The sequence below is a fragment of the Dermacentor variabilis genome, chromosome 2 (genome assembly GCF_050947875.1).
Source record: "Dermacentor variabilis isolate Ectoservices chromosome 2, ASM5094787v1, whole genome shotgun sequence".
In the NCBI taxonomy this organism is placed as follows: domain Eukaryota; kingdom Metazoa; phylum Arthropoda; class Arachnida; order Ixodida; family Ixodidae; genus Dermacentor; species Dermacentor variabilis.
This window is the reverse complement of record NC_134569.1, coordinates 139,950,203-139,971,670: the sequence shown is the minus strand read 5'-3', so window position 1 is coordinate 139,971,670 and position 21,468 is coordinate 139,950,203. Positions and strand designations below refer to the sequence as shown.

Sequence of the window (21,468 nt, the reverse complement as noted above, 5' to 3'; positions counted from 1 at the left end):
TCAGCTTGCCTCGGGCTAAGTTCATAATCCAACTCTCATCAGTGACAGAAACGCACACTCATACAAGCACCAGACGCAAAGAGAAATGTCATCTACCTCGACTTCGCACGACGTATGGCTCCCAAATGTTGCATTTCCTGGTTCCGAACACCCTTAACACAAACAAATGGTACACAGAAAATAAGAACTTAAACAGAAAAACAATTGTTCAGCAATTTTTTGAGCATGTGGTGGGTTCAAACCCAAATTAGACTAATGGTGGTTTTTTTTTCCATTTTATAAAAAGAAATGCTGCTATGTATTGTTTGAACTTGATATTTTATATCGTAATGTTGAAATGCAATTACGTTTTACTCCTTCTGTTTCTGCTATACCGCTGTATTATGCTTTTCGTTACTTCCCAGTGCATTGTATATTTGCATTTTTACTTTGTATTGCATTAAGCTTAATTGAAATTCTGCATTGTGTATGGTTCCCTGTTTCATGATGTATGTCAAATTGTACTTTTTTCCCTTCACTGCTGCCATTTTGTAAATGGGCCCCGGACCCCGTCAAGCTGCTTCAAGGCAGCTTTTTGTCCCCGGCCTTTTTCTCTTGGAGAAATAAATGAATCTTGAATCTTGAAATCCTTCCACGACTTCTGTTGTAATGCTGTCATTGTGGACGAACAGGATTTTTGTCTTCAAAGAACGGTTTACATTGGCATTCAAAGCAGTGCTTTGCCAGGCTTGTAGATTTCTTGTCTAAGGAATATTTGTACTCCGATAGCTTTACACTAAAGCATCCGGCTGTCAGCAATTTATGTACGAAAGGCGGCATGACAGAGAGATTTGGTAAACAACAGCAATTTCGTAAACAGACCTCGAGGCATTGTGTTGGGATTGACAAGTGTTTTTATTCACATCGAGCATGCGCGCACGCTTGATGTAAGGCTTTAAAGAGCCATCGTATTTTTTTCCAATAAACGCAGTTGTAAGTTAGGCCCGTGTGTGTCCTACCCTGTACTCTGTGGTCCCGTGTGCGTTTGTAGCGCTGTTCTTAAAACATTATACAAAATATATGTGCGGTCCATTTTCGAATTTAGATGTGTATTATTGTCTGGTGCGCCTGCTTATAAATTACGCTCCCTGGTTCTGCTTGAGCTCAAATCCCTGCGACTGTGCGGCGGATTATAAAAATTTGTTGCTAATAATGTACTACATCTGGACACCAGCTTGCCTTCAACATTGAGTAGGTTTTGTTTACTGACGGTACAATCACTGCTAAATATGTATGAGACCTCTATTACAAGATTAGAAACCATATTCATTTCACAGCCTCCATTTTTCTTCGGAGTACATTGACCTCGGATCTATACACCGCAGGTTGTCTTTGGACGGAAATTGATCAATATCTTAAATGTACATATCTTGGAGATGCCACCTGCTTTGTAAAGTGCGAGAGAGCCTACAAATAATCTATGACGACATATACACAAACAACCCAAAACTTGTCTCTAATAATGAATTAAATTACATATTACGAGATCAATTATTGATATTATCATTTATTGAGATCTCCTTCAACGTGCCAGCAGGTCAGATGACGTAGAAACATATACAGTGTCATGAATGGTGTTTGTTGTTCAGATCGTATTCGACTTCAGGATTCACTGTTAAAAATTATTCAATAGGCCATTTTTGTTCGAATTTTACGCATAATTGACTGCACTTTTGAAGCCTCAAAGGGGAGGTGCTGACGCAAGTGCGGACTGTTCCTCCGAATGTTTGTGCTACTGGAGAGTCGTGGGTGTTGCGCAGAGGCACACCAGTTCCTGAGAAAATTAACGCACGGGTGCTAATCGGTTCTGCTGAAGAAGTTCGCAGCTATCATTCAACATAAATGCCCCATTTTTGGGCTGCCTGTAAATCTGCTAACTTGATTCTGGCAAGGAAAAAAATGTTTTGACAGTATCAGCACGTCTGCAACCCATTAAAGCTGAGTGCTCAATGTGGTACCACACTTCTTCAACGAACACAGCGGCTCTACAAATGTTTATGTGACGTATGCCGACCCTTTAATTTCCACATTATTGTTCTTACGATAGTGCACCGGATAACCGAAAGCAGTTGTTTATAATACAGAATCTGCTTAGATGAGCGGACCTACAGTTGGGAGCTACATTAAATTTAGGTATAAGATATAAATTAGGTATATTTGGTTAAATTTAGGTATATAGTTTAAAATAAGCGCAACGAGCGTTTATTCCGAATTGAAGCTGGATAATAATTTCTTTCCTTTACGCTCCTGAAGAAAGCCGAAGGACTCGGCTACCTCCTTTTCTGTATTTCTTTTTTGTAGTTAAGAAAGTTATGGTGTTTTACGTCCCTGTTAGGCCCCTGTTCATTTCTCATCATCTGGGGTTCTTTTACGTGCACTTAAACAAAAGTACACGAATGTTTTCCCGTTTCGTTCCCATCGAATTTTCCCGCACGTGCGCTCCAGTGCACCAGCGCAACGCCGTATCCACTCTGTAGCCACTAATTAGGCTACTGCGTCGCCGTTTCGTTTTCGTTCTGTTGTTAAGCGTGGACTGTACAAAAAATTTCGCAACATTTATGGGCCAAAGATTAGCATATGTAATGGCTACCTACAACTGTTTGCGGCACCCGAGGTCCGACCGCAGTAAAAGATCCCGTATTAATTACTACTCATTCGGTTACCCGAGGAAGACGCCAATATGAACGGAATGTTGCACTGCAGCTTTTTCTTCTTTTTCTATAAGAATAGTTTCCGAAAATCGGAGTACAGGGTGCTCGATGCGGCTACGTCCTGCTTGCTCGATACGGCAAGCAGGACGACTGCATTTGTTTTCCTGTCTGAGTTTCGCAAGGCCTACTCATAGAAAAGTATATCCGCAAAAATACATACGGAAAACACAAGCTGCTTGAAGATCAAGAAAAGTGCTCGTTCTCCATGGGGAACCGTACAAGTATATAGTAGAATGAAAGCCGACACTGCGGCAGCAAAACACGTGAAATCACCGCGCCGCATTAAAATATATCAAAAGAAATAAAGAAGGAAAAGAAAGGCACCTATTGTTAAGGCACAAATACATGTCATATCCAATTATAAACACCGTTTGAGCAGCCTGAACGCATATACCAGCGCTCGAAGTAGTACGAATGACCCTTCCGAGAAGTATCGCCGGCCGTTTCCAACGGCGTGATTGATGCGGCCCAATCCACTTCGATCGCAGCGCCGCCACAGTATTTTTAGTCGTCGCGTGCCTCACCGGAGAGCATGCGCCGGCCCACCGACTTGTTCCAATCCTCCGTTCCCATACAGTCCTATACAATCACTCTGAAAGCAAGAGTAGGGACAAGGGGAGAAGCACCAATGCCTCTTCAGAACAATGCGCACTGTTTAAATTCTATCTATAGCTGCCTAGAGCTATCAACACTAACAATCTTCACGCTTTTATGTGCTTCGTGTTAGACTGCTTTCCTCAGCCTACGGTGAACTGTACATATGTCCTAGCTAAAACCACGCGACCCCGCACTTTCTTCACTGGTTCATCAGAGGCCCAACGCAAAAGCTCTTAGCAACACGAAAGAGAGTGTGTGTATGTGATTGTGAAGAGGAAAGGGCGCTATGTTCTGAAAGTGGGCAATGACACCTCAAGCGCTCAGGCGCAGCCTGCGCCACCACAGCGAACTCGATGGTTTGCCAGCAGCTCTGACAACATTTCGCAGGAGTGAAGTGTCTATGATATTTTTACTGAATACGGGGCTTGGTGAAATAGGCACGAATGGCATTTGACAATCTGCTCCAGTACATCAATAGCACCACCAAGTCTCTTCCTTGACAGCCTTACAAAGCTAGGCTCAAGCGACGCGTGAAGCGCAGAGTAAAGGAATCGAAGTCCACGAGTGTTTCATTGCGATAGCAATTATATGGACACACCAGGTGCATTTCTGCCGTCACCGTCGGCGTCGCCGTGAGGTTCCGTATGAGTGAAAGCGTGTGAGGGTGAACCGGCGCACGCGGTTGAATCTCGCGTGCGCGAGCGAGGAACGCGGGCCGGATGCGTACCCTCTCCCGTCGCAGGCGAGGCAGGGGGGGTCAGGTGAGGGAGGAGAGGCGTTCTTCTCCGGTGACTGCTAGCATACAGTTTGTCACTACATTACCTAGAGGGAAATCTGGAGCTGGTGCACTGTGGTATGCATGGGAATGCCGGTATACTGTGACTTCGGATTGGCATCATTCTCGGAGAGACAGGACACCTTGAAGATGCGCTTGGCAAGCACCGTTCCGTCTGTCGCAATGATTCATCTTCTGCTAAAACAGCACGTGAAAAGCTGTTTTGATTTTATTATTACGCAGAAACATGTTTTGTTTAACTATGAGAACTTGTTATTGCGTGCACGATTATATGTTAAGTAAAAAGTATCAGCGGGCCGCTAAAGTTGGAGGACCGACGACAAGGTTCGCGCTCGCTTTGAAACAGTTTGTCATCTGTTCTTGCTTTTCTTTGCTTGCTCATGCATTGTAGGTGAGTAAAGATGTAATATGCGTGAATGGAAACAATTTATGAAGATTTTACTTTGACAACGTGTTATTTGTGCAGCCATATCCACGTTTTAGAGGAAGCCTCGTACAACACCAGCCAACACGAGCCTCGCAGACACATATACCGTCATTCCCATGACGGCACGGTGCCCCCTTAAGAAACTCCCACAGACGGTGGCGCCAGATTTCCATCTAGGTGCTATGGTGAGAAACTCTTTGGCTGCTAGGGGATAGAGTTTCCTACAAAAATTACTAGAGGGAACTCTGGCGCTGCAGTCGTTGCCCTACCATGGGAATGATGGGAAGTACATTGATTTGTCTCATCTTCGTGCTTGTGGATCCAGACGTTTTTGTGGCTTTGTATATTACGCTATATAAATCTTATTGTCGTATATTTCAGCGCAATCTATATTCTTCGAAGTGCAGAATACGCCGGGAACGCGTACAATTGCTATTAATTGCAACGATTGAGCTTGTCCAGGCGGCCAAATCGAAACGCGCCAAGCGTCTCAAGGCACTGGCATACCCGCGATTAATATTCTAGTGCACTGTACCCGCGATAAATTCATAAGGGCGTTTCATTCGCTTGTCGATACGTGCGTCCGTGGCTTAATGGCTTCGATATCAGGCTACTGTGCTAGAGTCCCTGTGTTCGAATCCTGCCGTCGGGCAATTTTAATGATGTTTATTTAATTATTACGCAATACACTGTTGAAAATGAGTTTACAAAGTCACAAACCCGTTTGAAGCCAAAAGGAACGAAGTTTAGGCAAGTCCATGTACTTCCCATAATTCTCATTCTGGGACAACCGCTCCCATTGCAGCTCCCGTAGACACTGGTGCCAGAGTTGCCTCCAGTAATTTTTGTAGGAAACTCTATGTGCTAGGGCACTTCCATGCCCGCTGCGCCCGTCGCTCCGTACAGAGTGGAGACAACCGCGGCGTCTACTACGGCGCTAACCTCGGGAATCGCGGACGCCGTAGTAGACGCCTTTGGCGGACGCCGTAGGGACGCGTTGCCGGCACTCGTGTGTCTTGAACGCGATCTGCGACGTGGAAAAACTGCGCGCGCCTACACGGGCCTCATCTTCAAAGTGATGCGATGTTTACTGAGTGCACGTAGTGCCGATAGCTTCGTATGCGCTGTGCTTTTGACGTTTCGTTTGCACTGAAGCGACATATGCATCAAGGTCAATTCGCTAGCGTCTCCCGCGATTCCTCACTCAAAAATTTTGACTGCGAGTTTCCGCGCTCATCGAGCGAAATTTGTTCTTGTTTACCTGTGCGCTCGTGACACCGTGCCGGCTAATTCAGTTAAAACAACTTGGCGGGTTAGTGGGTTTGAATCCATGATAGGTTGTGTAATTGCGACTGAACTGGGACGTAGAAAGAAGCAGACACACAAAGACAGCGCTGTCTCCGTTTGTCTGTTTCTACGACCTCGTTGAGTCACGCTTACATATACTATCATTGTTAATTTCTTTAGTAAGCAAATGTTTACAAGTTTATACGGCCGATAAAACTACTTTCCTTACTTCCGACAGCTAACTACTAATTTGCTATCGTACTCAGTGCTTCGCCTTTCGGGAGGAACTGCGAATTTTTGTGCATTTCTCCCCATTCAAAATGCGGCCACAGCGGCCCGGATGGAACCCGCTACTTCGAGCTCCGCAGAACGCCATAACCACGGGGCTTCCGCTGTGGGTAAAACTAGTTTCTAGTAGCAAACGCGAGCAAAGCGAGCTTAAAGGCTAGGAATCTGCCATGTTTCCTAGAAATGCATCCATAAGCGCTTCGCTAGCGTGCTGAGGCTTCGGCGTGCGAGTAAATCTATTTATATACCCTGGCTACACGGCCGACTTACGAAGGTGATTGAACCCTGTCAGGATCAAATTTCTGTAGCGTGGTTGGCCCTCTTCCGAAACTTGCGCGCCTTGCGCAAATGAGCCAATCGCTATTCATAACTGTGATCACGGCCGGTCTCTGTCGCGATTGGATGTGTGAAAGCGCGTGCGCACTTTGGTAATGACATTTACGACTTACGACACGAGATAAGGGAAAACATAATGACACATAGTATGCACACCGCAAGTGGCGCACGAAGCCTGCATTGTAGCCATTTTGATGGAGGCACGCACAACAGAAGGCGTGTATTTTTATGTTTCCGTTTAGTTAGCACAATTGCAAAAAAGTTAGGCATTTGAGCACTGGTTCGTCCATCAAGATCAATGACTGTTGCAATGTTTTCGTGGCTTGAGCGTCCAAAAACGAAAAAAAAATTAGCGTTACCTTAATAGCAGGCTTCCTGAAAGCGCGCAAATTCAAGCTAATCACATAGTCAGACGCTTGCGTGCAAGTGCGAGCATATTTTAGGCAGCATAGTTTTGCCAAATGCTAGGCCTTGATGTCGTGATATCGTAAACAAATCTAAATAAGCCGGCCGAACAAACTCCGCAACTTGGTTGGTGAGCGGAGATGAAGAAGAGCTAAAATCCAGAATACCATTGATTTCTCATGAAGGGTCTAGACAAGTAACAAATGGTTGCTCGTTTGCTCTGAAGCGGACACTCTGGGTACAACTATGTCAGACCCATCCATCAATCATTTCCGCAACAAAAGATGAAAGCGATTTCCTTCCTCGCGTCGAAGGTTTAAAGCCAGTACTTACTTTTCGGCACTGAATTTTCTGGCGGCACTCACTTTCCGGTGCCTTATATGGTTGCGTGTATAGAAGAGCAGTTCACATATAGCAGCAGTTGTCAAACGCGCAGATGCACGACACGCACGTAAACAATCGGAAGTGTCAGCATTCCGCGGCAGTGACGTCGCCGAGTGTTTCATGCACTGTGCAATCTGCTCACGTGCATGGCGCCGGGATTATTTTTTTTTTATTTTCCCTCTTCCACCTATTCTTTCCGTGCGATTAGTCAACGTTTTGGAGTTTTTCTAATGCCTACACGCCAGGTGACTGCGTGTAGGCAGTATCATGCAGGTCATGCAGGTTTTGTAATTTACTACATCAGGCGCAGTATTGTTCCAGTATTATACCGATAGTGCGTATGCGGTTATAGGTATATTTGGCCGGTATTCAGCTAATTTTTGCAAGCATGGTTCCAGATTTTGTTATTCAACTGCAATGTTCAGAAAGATCCCTTCAGACAAGAAAGAAATTTACGTGCAGACATACAACTGCGATAATGTATGTAAAAGACTTAGAGGGAGCCTACGGGTCGTGAGTCTTTTTACGCATAAGGAGCGTCTGTGTAATTGAAGCTAGCGCCTGGGTTTTTTGCAATTAAAGATTTCTTTAGCTGGCCTCGGCCGAGTTCGTTATTGACTTGCCAGCGACCATGTCATCCCTGTCACCCGGACCGGCCAGTACGTGTGATGAATAACATAAAGCTCGAAGGTAAACAACCATTATTACAGGCACATGGCCCCCCATTCGCTGCCCCACATAATCCCAAAACATGTACGTTTGTCTTTAGAAGGTGCCCTAAGTGCTTTTATTTACTGCACTCTGCCGATTTTGCTGTATTGTGCAGTTGATATCGCCAACACCGCACGTGAGATGGGCCGGTGGCTGGCTTTGCCTTCCCTTTCCTCTGCACTAGACAGTTCTGCAGTAACATTGTTGTGCGTAAATGAGGGGCCGTATTTTGTGAAGATCCGCATGAGTTCTCATTCTTTTTAGCACTTGGTCATTGGCTTGGACAGTATAGCGCCACCATTATCGCTAGGATTCGCCACTAGATATGACGCACGATAAGTAAACAATTAAGAGCGAATATTGATGTCCAACGTAAGAATACTAACCATCGGGTTCTGCATCGTATCTTTCTATCAATGTTGCCTAGTTTACACTCATCGCTCTTGGCTCGGAGGCAGCCGAGCACCGGTTATCATCATGAGCGGGTGCTCAGCCGAACTTCTCAGAAACAAAGAATTAAAATCAAAACTTTAGTGCATTACTACAAAGTATGGCACGTGAAGCAGCAATGGATAAGCCACTTTTATTATGGCTTGTAGGTAGATGTATTAACATTTTGCTTAAATTAGCTGGAAAAACAGAATGGAGGTAGTTTTATTGTTGTTTCAGGTCCAGTTGATCTCCGTCTTGAGCAATCAAGAGCTTCTTATTTCGCTAAGCAATTAGACTGAGACTGCTGGAGCGAAATGAACAGGAAAATGAAGGGAAATGAAGATTTATATAGATAAAAAACATAATAATAAATAAATAATAATTTTTTTGTATTCTGGTGTTAGTCGCAGAGCTTTTAGTTGTCTGGGTAAATATTTTCTTGAGAAACAATTTGGGAAATCCAGTCAGCATAGCCGCTAACTGATATTTAGGATACAATATATTTGTCACGCTTAAGCACTAGAGCATTGTGTATTTCCCGCTATACTGTAGAAGTATGGTCTGCTTATTAGCTGTTTTGTAAGAGCCTCGTATCACTTTGTTATCTTTGATTTTGTTCTAGAGAGCGCCACTTGTGGTCTTGTGAATGAAGTGCTTACCCTTAGGAAACTATGAGTGCAGGCGCAGAATCTGTTGCTACTTCTACCCTTTTTATTTGGTATACAGCAAGAAAGAAAGGAATGGTAGTTCTTTAACTAGTACTGTTACTAATACTACATTACTTGCACTGCTAGCTGCTCCTACTATTACTCTTATTATTAGCCTTTTCAGTGCCCCCGTCTACGTATTATATGCATTACACATTTTCAACAAAAGATGTGCACGTTACACACGAAGACTCCAAACTTAAAGCAAGATAACAATTTGGGAACATTGGGTTCTATAACCTAAAGAAGAAGGGGAAAAAAGAGAAATTGCGTTCCTAAGCCCCCAAGCAAAGGAGAAGCCACATGATAAAAACTGTTTGTAATGACGGTTGCGTATCAATATAAAACAGGAAGATTTACAGTGGGGCCCCCATCCTATATATGTATTCAAACACATCTGTAACTCAGAAATTATTTCTTCAGACAAACGCGGAACCCATTTGAACAAACGTTTTTGCATTAGCAGAGAAACCTGAATTATAGAGATTGGAGGAATAAGAATTTGGTTTAAGGTCCTAAACGTTTTGCATTATTTGCCGACGATTTATAGAAAGAGAAGGAATTATTTATAGAAGAAAATTCGATAGCAATGGAATGATTACGAGCTAGTTATAAAGATAAATTGACGCCAGTGCAAATGACACATGTATCGAAGCATCCAACATTTCTTTTTCTTCTAATTGATGACACATATGGCGCTCAGTGCCTTTTGTGACAGTGTAATGGAGGTAGTTTAGAGCTACGTAACGCAACTTGCAGGCGCAAATATTGCTTACAACTTTTTCGTGATTTTAACACGCCTATGTTGTTTCTTCTTGCCACTAAAACCACCATACATTGAAAACGGGGATAATTTCTCACTTACTTCATCAAATGAAGACACGAGATACACTGTTCCAAGCATCCTTACATATGTGTTTAAAGTAGGAGGGGGAGGCCTTTCACGTTTACCGCAAAAAACATACAAATCGTTTACGGTTTACAAGAACGCACTATCAATCCACATAATTTTAAGCTCATGGATAGTTTTCTGACGTAGTGTGGTCTAGACTAAACACTCTCTTCATCGCGGTGACTCTAATGCCTCTGTTTCAAAAAATAAGCGTAGAAGACAAAATTATGGGTATATAACAGTCGGCCGGCGTAGTAAATTAATGTGTAAATGACTGAATGAATGAACCTTTATTGAAACAGTGGGAGGCACCCGCCGAGCCGGGGCTACGAATTGGCTCTAGTTGACCAGGTTCGGCTTGGAGATCGCACGCTCCCACTTTTCACTGAGAAGTTCGTTACGTCACTGTGGTGCTAGCTCGGATATGCTTGGATTGCAGTAGGTGTGCCAGGGTGACTTGCACGTTGCAGTGTGGACAACTGTAGCTGTATAGAACCTGTTGGATACGTTGCAATAAGATACCAGAACGTATTACTCTGGGGTTGCCTGTATTCGGTGTCTTCCACTCTTGATAGTTTTGGGTGTGCTGATAGTGCTGCAGTAGTGCTTGTTCAGTATATGTGATAGGGTTTCTGTACCCTCCGCTGATGTCGGTGGGTGGGACGTGTCTAAGAACTCATGCAGAGAGGCCCAGTTGACGCTTGCACTGGCCGCGGAATCTGCTAGTTCATTCCCCTCGTGCCCCGGAACCCACATAGTGCAGGTGTAGGGGGAAGGAGTGTCACCACTTTTCACCACTTTTTTTTTTGTGGACCGCTTCGGTGGAAATCCTTCACTTCATGTAGCCGCGCGCCGCTGGTGGAGAGTAGTTGAACAGCCCTAGGGCATCCACATTCTTGTCAGTCGCGAGCACTATAGCATCCTCCTCAAATGTGTCTGTGCATTCGGTGAGAAACGTCACTGGCGCACTCAGTAATTTTTTCGCTAGTATTTATAACAACCGGGGCTCTGGCTTTTACTTGCGAGCAAGTAAGCTCTCAAAACTGGCAGTCATTATATTTGGACCGTCTTGCTTCTTTCGAAGTCTTGCCCACAAATAAAAATTTAAAGATTGCGCGAGTTTTCATCTTGAAGGAATGCAAGTACGTACATTTAAGGAGCATGGCTGACGTTATTGCATCAGCTTTAGCGAACATATTTCACACTTGTTAAGCTAGCGTTTTCTGTCAAAATACAAGTAGCGAAGGTGAGTGCTTTCTTCACTAAAAATGGCACTGGAATGATTGGGAGATATAGAGCCGTGTCTATTTTGCCTCTGTTCTAAAAGCCTTTCGAAAAAATTATGTGTTTCATTTACAAGTTTGACTGATAAATATAATTTCCTTATAACGTGTCAGTTTGGTTTTCTCAAAAATAGAATAGCTGAGTTGGCACTGAAGGAGCAAAAAGATCATACTGTTACACAGTTGCCAAACACGGATTTCGTTTCCTGCATTTTTCGCAATTTTTCTAGGGTCTTCGATTTAGTTATAATCATAGTCTTATTTTGGCGTAAAATATGTGCTGTGCGAAGTACGTGACTGCAGTTTTTTTGGGCCAACTGTTGTTAGATATTTATCGTATTCATGTTGCAAATATTGATTCCGAAGCCAAATGCAATATACATTCTGGCGATGACAGTATATTTTTAGCACATAACATTCATGAGATTATAGCATCCTGCAACAGCTCAATGAAAGCGCATGAGAGATGGTCAACAGCAAACACCATGTATATCAATTTAAACGAAACGAAACTTGTTATATTCAAGCGAAAGAATACAATAAATATATGTCATCAAGGCATTTATTTATTTTATTTAGCATACCCTCAGGGCCATTACGGCATTATAGAGGGGAGTGGTTACAAGCAAAACGGGCAAATTCAACAAACAGGTGTTACTAATGCAGAAAATTATGTATATGTTTTAAAAACAATTAACAAATGCACCTAGATATACAGTGTTAGGTATGGTGTTTGTGAGTACAGGTTGAACAATGTGAAGAAAAAGGTTCCTAGTTATACAGTGCTAGCTATCGTATTCTTGAATAATTGGTGATCTGCGATGGTGGCCATCCAAGCGGGAAGGTGACTCCACTCATTGGAAGTGCGTGGTACAAATGACTTCAAAAAGCATTAGATCTACATAATGGAATGCCGACCTTACGAATATGATCTAGTCTGGGCAATACACACGGAGGCGCAGAAATAAGTTTGTTGCGTAGCAGCGGGTGATGAAAAGCTTATGAAAAAGGCAGAAACGGAACATCTTGCGATGTGATGACAAGGACGGCAGGTTAAGGCTAGATTTCATGGCACTGATACACTCTTAATCTGGATCAACATAAAATCCACTTAGTAGCTGGAACTTTTTTGCAAAAAAAGTTCCAGTTATATATTTGGAACCATGTTCCACATACCTTAAAGAGTAGATTGAGCAGTGCACCACTTATTTTTACTTATCGATTATGTGGATCATCGTTCCACATAAGAGTATATGCAACCTTGTTCCAAATAGAAGGGTTCTTGAGTTACTGGAACCTTGATCCACATAAAATAGCCATGGCTATATCCGGTGCGCCGTTCCAGCTATCTTCAGACCTGCTTTTTATATAAAACGGTGTTCTAATAGTCACGGAACTGTCTATGGGTTTCCACTTCGGCAATATTTCTGCTTTCTCCTGTCAGTACAAAATGAGGTTATATGCCAAGCTGGCTGATGCATTTGTGTCAGAAGGAAACCACTGACATTATTTTGACAGCACAGCCTTGGCATGTGGCCTGCGGTGATACCAACAATCGGAAAGCAGAAATTTTAGCAGCAGTGTAGTCCCTGGCAGTTCCCAACAGTTGTTTACTAGAGCAAAGTTCTATATAAAAGTAGGTTTGACGTACCTGGAATGGCACAGAGGAAACTGGCTTCGCCTGCCGGATCCTGCTCTGGCCTTTAACTGCATGTAAAAGAAACAAGGTACCTAAATTAAAACACCTATGGATCAAATTATTACACTGCTTTTCAAAATGAGCAAACTTTATTGAGTGGCAGTACTGCATACACTTAAGACATGTTCGTCTCAAATTTAATAGAAAATGACTTGTCAACAAGGAACACATACCAAAAAAGAAGTGAGACAGGCTCTAAGTGGCACACACATGTATGTCCCTATATTAAAAAAGTTATTAATAAAAATGGCCTGAGACATAAGGGCACCACATGCAAATAATCTTGTACATCGGCTGTGGAAAAAATAAACATTAAGCAGGAACTATAAAATATGCTGCCTTATCACAGGAAATAACGTAACTCAAATGCACAAGTACCTGTCTGCCATTTACCGAGTTTACGCACCCCCTGTCCAAAAGAATTCGGTACTCTAAATCTATACGAAAAATGCATAAAACAATGGGCTGGCACAGTTGAATTATCACAAGACCAATGAAGAATGTAGTGGATGAGTTATAAAGGGAAAATACAGTGAAAGTCAAAATAAACAATGGGACATTTGCACACGAAAACTTGGCAGAAGCACGTGGCAAATATCACAACAAAAACATGAATACTAGAAAAAACAGTTGGCAGATCACAGATGTACGTATAATACACAGCTAATTGTGACCAAAACACTTTATAAGCACCCTAAAAAAGCCTCCCAGTTGAGGCAGGTTACTTGCCCCAGCATTATGTAGTTTGGGATAACTCAACCCAAACATTACTATAAAAGCTAGTGTAGATGTTTATAAAATTTTATGCGCCAAATAGCTGGAAGAATGTTACACATTTTAAAGATTCAGCAAGCCAACAGGGAAATATAAAGGTAAGAAATTCTGGAAAACAAGCGAGATATTTTTAAATAGACAAACAACTCAACCTTGAAAAATACAGGTGAGATATCTTACAGAAAAAACAAAAAAACAGAACAAGCCAGCCTTGAAACATGCAGCCGGCGCTTTGCCCTGGCAATAAAAAATCGTAAAAAAAGGCACGAGTTCACAGTTTTGCAGCTGACATGCCGCTTCTACCTAACATTTAGCATATGAATATTAGGCCTGACCGCTTCAGGTTTTTCAACAGAGACTACCTTAAACGACATCAAGCCACTGTGAAATGGCTCACCCTTCACAACTGCTTGCACAAGTCCCAAAAACTGTCACTGTTTAAAAGCGTATGGGTACAACAGGTTTAAAATAAAATACACAATCAACGGGAGGATGACTGCTTCTCAGGTGATGATGCAGGTGGTAAAGCCACAATGTTTTCCTTGCAGGCAATTTTGAAGTTGCCGTTCTGTGAAATATGATTGTAGTTACAATTAGGTGATCTATTTTAGTTTAGAAATATGTACTGGTTCTATTGCACTTCAGCACACAGGAAAAACTAGAAAAAAAGAGCAACACTGAAAGCGAAGGAAAGCTATCCCACATGTCCTAGATATATGTTGCTCCTTTCCATGGGTGGCGGTTTCCAGGCTTTTTTTTTTTTGTTTGCAATGCTCAACTCACTCAGTTACAACCCCATAGACCAAAATTGCTTAGAAGGCTTGCTTATCATTCAGGACAGGTGGTTCAAACCAACTAAAAAATTGGAGAGGAGCCTTTTTAACAAAAAGAAAACATCCACTGCGAAAGCCTTGGTAAGGTTTCATAGCTAAACACTTTGAGACAAAAATATTTGAACATACGTTAGGCTCACCTGTTAATGCTCCATGCGCGATTGGTGAATGTCCGCATAATATGCACCACCCATGCGGCACTCGTTCGTGGCTTATAAGCTCCACAGTGCGGCGGAACCCGTCGCACTCGTCACAACGACCCCTCAGTACATTGGAGATGTCTTCGGCCACAGTGGATGCCACAGCCAAGACGTGAAGGGTTCGTGTAGAGACTGGAAATAATGCTTTCATTTATATTTTGCATACAAAAACAAGGATATTTGTCACAACCTATCCAAGTGGATACAGCCATATTCGGTTTCTGCACAGATTATTATCGAACAGAGAACGTAGCTATGTTTGCAGTATATTAAGTTTAGGACGCGCAGAAATGGCATAATTTTGGTGGGCACATCACGGTGTAAGAACTTAATCAGCACGTGCGCGTTGTAGGAAAATGTTCTGTCGTGCTACCAGAACTGACGTCCACGGCATAGAAATGGCAGCACAATTTCTGAATTCCAGGCCAGGCATGTGTTCCCCTTTTCTTCCCTCCATGAATGAAATGTTTTTGTTAACTAACATAACCTGCTCCAAAATGGTCATATCATAAAGCGACAGCAGCGTGAGCTCACGCTACTGCTAAGACAACCACTGTCCCTTCCATTTCTCTACGTCAGGGAGCAAGCTAAGGGTAGCCTGAACATAAGATCTGAAAAGGCCTACGGAAGTGGAAGAAACATGAAAGAGCTACCTAAGGTACACATCCATACCTAGGCAGTGCGGCCGTCAACGCTTTGAACCGTCCTTGCCCCTTGCAAGGGGCAAGGACGAAGATTCCTGCGACGAATATCCCAGTTTCGCAAGCACTGTAGATCCATGCTACCTATCAGAATAAAACAACAGCGGGAATAACGCACAAGTTTAAAAAAATACCGATAAGTCCAAGGATGCAAGCTCCTACGAACTTGCTTGGAAGCTGCCAAGGGTGCGAGCGCGAGGAGATAGCGAGCGGCAAACACGCGGCCGCACGGTGCGAAGATTCACAGCCGCTGTCAGATAAAGCGACCGGCAATATCCTACTGAGAAACATACTGTAAGGGGGCATACAGATTACCGGGAAACTAACACGCGAACCAACAACGTGGTCGGAGTCATAAACGTCGAGCGGATTCCGACGCACCAGCACGCAAATTGACCCGAATTTCCGTTTACCGATTACGTTTCGCCAAAACAAAGTAAAGTTGCACGCCACGAATAAAAATTTCTGCGCAGAATTTAAGACAGCATAAATGACGAAGTACGCATATTAATTCGATGCGCCTTTTCGCCCTTTGTTTCGCGATCCGCAATTTGGCAGAAAAACTGCCATCATTGCGTCATCTAGATTGCTCTATTACGCGCGCTGGCAACAAATCCGCCGGGATGGTACTCAAGCTATCGGACTATACAAGCAGTAATGTCATCGTAGAGAGAGTTTAGCAGGCGTGCCTGAATTCAACTGAATACATAGGGCAGCGTAGCGGTACCTTGCCCGACACAGTGGTATTCTTGGTTTTACTGAACAACAACCGTAACGAGCACATAAATATGTAGCACTGACCTTTCTTTCCGCCTCCTGGCAACTTCACCACTCCGCTTCGTCCAGCAGCAAATACAGCGATACAGCCACAGGATCAGAAGAATGTCGGAGTCGTATGTGCACACAAAGTAACGGTTCCCGCCAAACTGGCCGACACCACACCACCTCCATTCTAGTAATTCACATCATGCGCGGCACGCGCCGCTGTATTGCGCCTGCCACTGGTGGCGTTGGTGAGGAACGTTTACAGCTAGCGGAGGAAATGCTGAGAGGTGGGGTCGCTGCGATCGTTACAAGTGTTTGCGCATTCCCGTTTTCGCATTTTGGCGTTGTAGCAGTTGCAGCCCCACTGTACTACCCGTCTCAACGCAAGCCGCGCCGGCGATAAGGAGGCCCCGCGAGCCGGGTAGAAAAGCGCGTCAGACGTCGCGCATGCGCATCTGTAGGTATACCGGCGGATTGGATGGGCGATCTTGCCCATGGCCAGCCCGCGGAACAGCGCGTGAAAACTCCGCGGCCGTCGGCCCTTTTTTGTGTGTTCGGATATGACATAGGGTGCCTCGATGCCAGCGCCGCCGTTCAGGGTGGAGACAGCCTCAACGGCGCCGCCATATTGAAGCACACAGGATCGGCTGCGCTAGCGTTCGTAACGGCGCCGTTCATGCTCTCGGCGCGCTTCGAGTGCTTTGATTTGAACAATTTTCTATGAATATTGCACTGCGCATCTTTTTACTCATAATAGCCGTTTTAACATCCGAGGGTCGAAGACGTAATTGTACGAATTAATTTTAGGGCCCCGACTGGTCGAGGTTGAACAATTAGTGTGCCGTCAGTTGACTATCATTTTAAACAGGCTATCATTTTAAAGATCCGTTGCCCAGCAGGTGCTACCGCTCCGTGCGAGAGGAAGAAATTGTTTTTTTTTTTCTACGGGGTTTTTGGTTTTTCAATTCCTGCGCTATGATAACAGCCGCGCGTCATCAGCTGCTCGCGCGCGGCGGTTGGTTTCGCTTCTGTCGCGCGAGCTGTTTCCGTTTGTTTTGCTCGCAAAGACAACCTGTCTGCTTTTTAATCTTTCAAAGTGTAACTGCGAGTTCCTCGCCTGTTTATTGCCCACAGGGGTGCAATCACATCTGTTTACAGGCTGGCGCTGGTACATACAAACGATGCCGCGTATACCAACGTTGCCACTGCGCCTGCGTTTTCTTTCACGAGGCCCATGAAAACTGATTGCACCTCATTGGCGGTAGGATAAACCACTACTGCAAGTTTTCCACTCGTTTTATTTTTCTGACAGGCGCACAACCACCGAGCGTTTTTGCGTGCGCTCATATGCAGGCTTCGCTTGCGCTCTGGACATGGACACCGGTTGTTCTGCTACGATTCCTCCGTTTGTGAAGCGCATTTCTGGATATATTTTTCATTGTATTTATTTTATTCATGCCCATCTGTACTCATGTATAAATCATGCTTGTACACCTACACAAAAAAGGGTGAATTTGAGGTCATTAAATAACTGCAGTTATTCTTTCCTAACAGTTTTAAATCCGAAATGAAAGTAACAGACTGAAAATTTATGCTTTGTGAAAAACAACCGACCAGAAAAGGTTTAGTAAAGGTGTAATTTTGCCTGCAAAATTGGGTGGTGATGGGCAAGGATGTTGAAAATAACTGCTCCCTAAAGGTTGAGCTTCTAGTGCTGCAAAACAATATGTAACCTAGCTTGTCAACCTCACCCCTTAGAGACAGCAAAGGCAACAAAACAAAAAAACACAGTGCAAATTATTTATTTAATGTCAAGTGCAGTCGGCCATGAAAAAACGCAAACTACAATACAAGTAAGCAAGACAGAGGGACAGATAAGTGGGGTATGTACAGGGGAGTTTAACCTTAAAAGGAAAGCATAAAAACAAAGCATGGAAAAAGATGCAAATCTCCACATAAGCGAGCAAGACATAGGGGCTAAAAGTTGCAACAAACGTTGCAACAAAAGTTACCTTTGCAACAAACATGAAAACAAAGCATGAAGAAATATGCGAACTACAAAATAAGCCAGCAAGTCAGTGGTAAAAAAGCAGCTATTTACGGAGCGGTGTAAGATTTAAAGCAAGGTACTCTACGACAAGTTCACGCCAGCCACAGTCTTGCTGCCATAACCGTCGTCTGAATCATCAGGCTCGTTCAGCCAGCGGAGGTAGATACGCAGTCGCATGACAACAAAACGGCACATCAGTTTTCTCATAACGCTTGGGTGGTCAGCGCATTCACTAGGTGGCAGAGAAACTGATCGTTCAATAAGGCTCGTCAATGTATTGATTGGGTGATCCAAATGACAAACATCATTTTCCTGTGAAAATTTCTTAAAGACACATTCACAGGAAAGAACAAAGCGCAGTACCGTATGGCTTACATACACCAAATTTCTAGAACCTTGATTGTACTCCTTGAGCTGCACAAGAGCATGCTCATCCGATGCCTCATCAGCAATCAGGGTCTCAGTACAGGTGGAGCATGGTTTGTTAGTAGATATAAGACTTCACCAAATACCCTGCCAAGTGAGCAATGATGTCATTTTCTACAAGAGACAATGGCTCGCCCTCTGTGCATTCATTATCGTACGAGGGTTCTTGAAATTCTTTCTGCACTTCTTGAATCTCTGCAGAGAAGAAATCCACTAAGTAGTTGCTGTCGTCAGCTTCATAACCAGAGTTGTTAGGTACCTTGAGGAACTGGCTAACTGACACAATTCTGAGCGCATTTTTGACATCATATGCACTGGGCACAGGAGAAATCATCCGGATGACCGAAAACAAGTTCTCCAGGCAATCTTGGGCCAATCGTCCTGTCAAGAAGAATGCATAGCCACATTTCTTTAGCAGAAATTCATGCAGTTGAAGCACTACAGCAGTGGACATCAGCACCCCTGCCTGGCATGGCTTCCAGACCTTTTTGACGCCAATGCCTAAGCTCTCAATGACTTCCACAGCGAGTTTCAGCGTTGCAATAGCCTCTTCATATCTGCTTTCATTTGATAAGCTCAGAGCAACAACAGGGTGCCGTGCAGTCATGATTGTGTACCACTTGAAAATTACTTCACGTCGCTTTCGAATAGCACCGACGCAATTATATACCAATAAAAAAAATCCTGTATGCACTTTGACATGAGAGCCGCAATTATCTATTGAGATCTCAAAGAAAACCGCAGGGCTTCGAGTGGCACCAGCACAACAGCCGCACTCTTCAGATGAAGCAGTGTGTGCCTTCAGTAGCAAATAACGAGCACTTAACTTTTGGTTCGTCTATTTTCGCTTAACGTAAAAGTAACTCTGCTGTCTAAACAATAGCGACGCGAACTTTGCAAAGGAGACGCCAGTGCTTTCTGTGAAAATATAAAACAGGTGTGCGACGTTACGATTTTTTGCTAGTGTTAAATATTCCGCGAATCAAAATCACCCTCGTCCGACTCTATAATCAGGGCACTACTCGCGTAGAAAAGCTGAGTTCAAAACGAAAAACACGCTCGCACCCGTACGTATGCGCGTACCTATACGCTGCCTATGCAACAGCGGCGCACACGAGTTTGGTTTAATTGCAAAATACGGATCAATAAGCCTTAACTGTTTTGCAACTCACCTCGCAGATATATGAGCTGTCAGTTGCGTTCCACCGATCCCGCTTTACTTGAGCTTCCAATTTCTTTCTTCGCTCCGAGTCCCGGGGGAAGCGAAAACAACGCAGGCCTTTACGTGTTGACCCGGAGCACATTGGCACGCAACAGCCCGTCATGATGGCTCAGTGGACTTGACAAGCTTGTCAGTCATACAGTCGAACATAGTTAAAGAAGTTGAACCACCAGCGAGTGCCTCGAACAACGCAAGCTCAGCTGTTAGCACCAATCAACTGCGACTACTCTGACCGCCCGCCGTGATTCAATATGGCGTCGCAGCGAGAAAGAGGCGACGTGGGGGTGGTCAAAGAATGGCACCACCCAGAACGGCGGCGCTGGCATCGAGGCACCCTAGATATGACAACGCGCCGCGCGCCCTCAGGGCGGAGTGTGTAGATATTAATACTTTGATACGTATAATTGCGATTACACACACACACTCACACATATATATATATATATATATATATATATATATATATATATATATGTGTGTGTGTGTGTGTGTGTGTGTGTGTGTGTGTGTGTGTGTGTGTGTGTGTGTGTGTGTAACCGCTTAGCACGTTATTACTAAATTTGTTTCGCGCTGCTGGCCGTGCGCGCGCGCAATCACTGTACGTAATTTTTGAAGACAGCTTTTCAGCGTTGCTGTTTGCAACATTACGCACAAAATGTACGCTGCTTCATTTGCTGCGTTTCCTTGACCACAGCAAGCCTAGTGATTACCACCCCCCCAAAATAAGATATATGATATATCTCTATGATATACACATGACAAAATTACTCGCATATAGCCAGGGGAAAGTGTGGCACAGTTTATTAGAAAATAATGCAGCGGCCCGTTTCAAAACAGTTCTTTTCCTCCTAAGTGCCAGCTCTGCAGGAAAATAATAAACAAGGGGGCAGCAGGAGACGGAAGGGTCATTCAGTGAGCTACAGTTACCATGAAGAAATCGATCTTTAGACTGCCTTTATTGTAGTGCATAATTTAGAAAAATAATATGATATCAGCAATAATACACAGATTTTAGTGCAGATACTGTGAAGTACTTTAAGTTCGCGAAGTTTAGTTTCGTTCCCCACTTCTGAATCGTATAGAGTCGACCGTTCCCTGCAAACTGATATATTTGTTTACTTGTGGAAATCAAAGAGGCATACGAGCAGAAAAATGCAACCACACTTGCATGCGTATAAGCGTGCGTGGTATGCCGTAACATGACCCAAGGGCCCATTATAACTGAAAGCTGTGGTCATTGACACATTGCTTAGGCGTTGAAAACTGTGTACGTACTTGACCACAGCGAGCAAATTGCTCAAAGTTGAACCAAAGCCTTCGTTTCTATGGTGCTACTTGTTAGTCAAACGCACAACAAGTGATAGCCTCCTCAATTATTTCGTAACCGAGGTGTCCAGAAAAGTGCGCTGTCCACCAGAAATTCTTGAGCCCAGGCAGTTGTGGGCTTCGTTCAAACAGCATAGTGGGCACCGAAAGACGCCAGACCTTCTCGAATTCAAATTA

At 43.9% G+C, this 21,468-nt stretch overlaps 1 protein-coding gene across 3 annotated transcripts in view; it reads right to left on the bottom strand.

The window, feature by feature from the left end:
• The window catches only part of LOC142572783 (monocarboxylate transporter 5-like), a 53,736-nt gene that overhangs the window by 21,691 nt on the left and 10,577 nt on the right, over positions 1-21,468 (bottom strand). For 2 of the 3 annotated variants that reach the window (XM_075682134.1, XM_075682136.1), the window contains exon 1: positions 12,947-13,593. The exons of the other annotated variant lie outside the window; for it this stretch is intronic. In XM_075682134.1, the coding sequence (XP_075538249.1) occupies positions 12,947-13,008 (62 nt within the window). In that variant the 5' untranslated portion in view covers positions 13,009-13,593. Of the gene's footprint in view, positions 1-12,946; positions 13,594-21,468 lie in introns of those variants that run through there. 3 annotated transcript variants of the gene reach the window in all.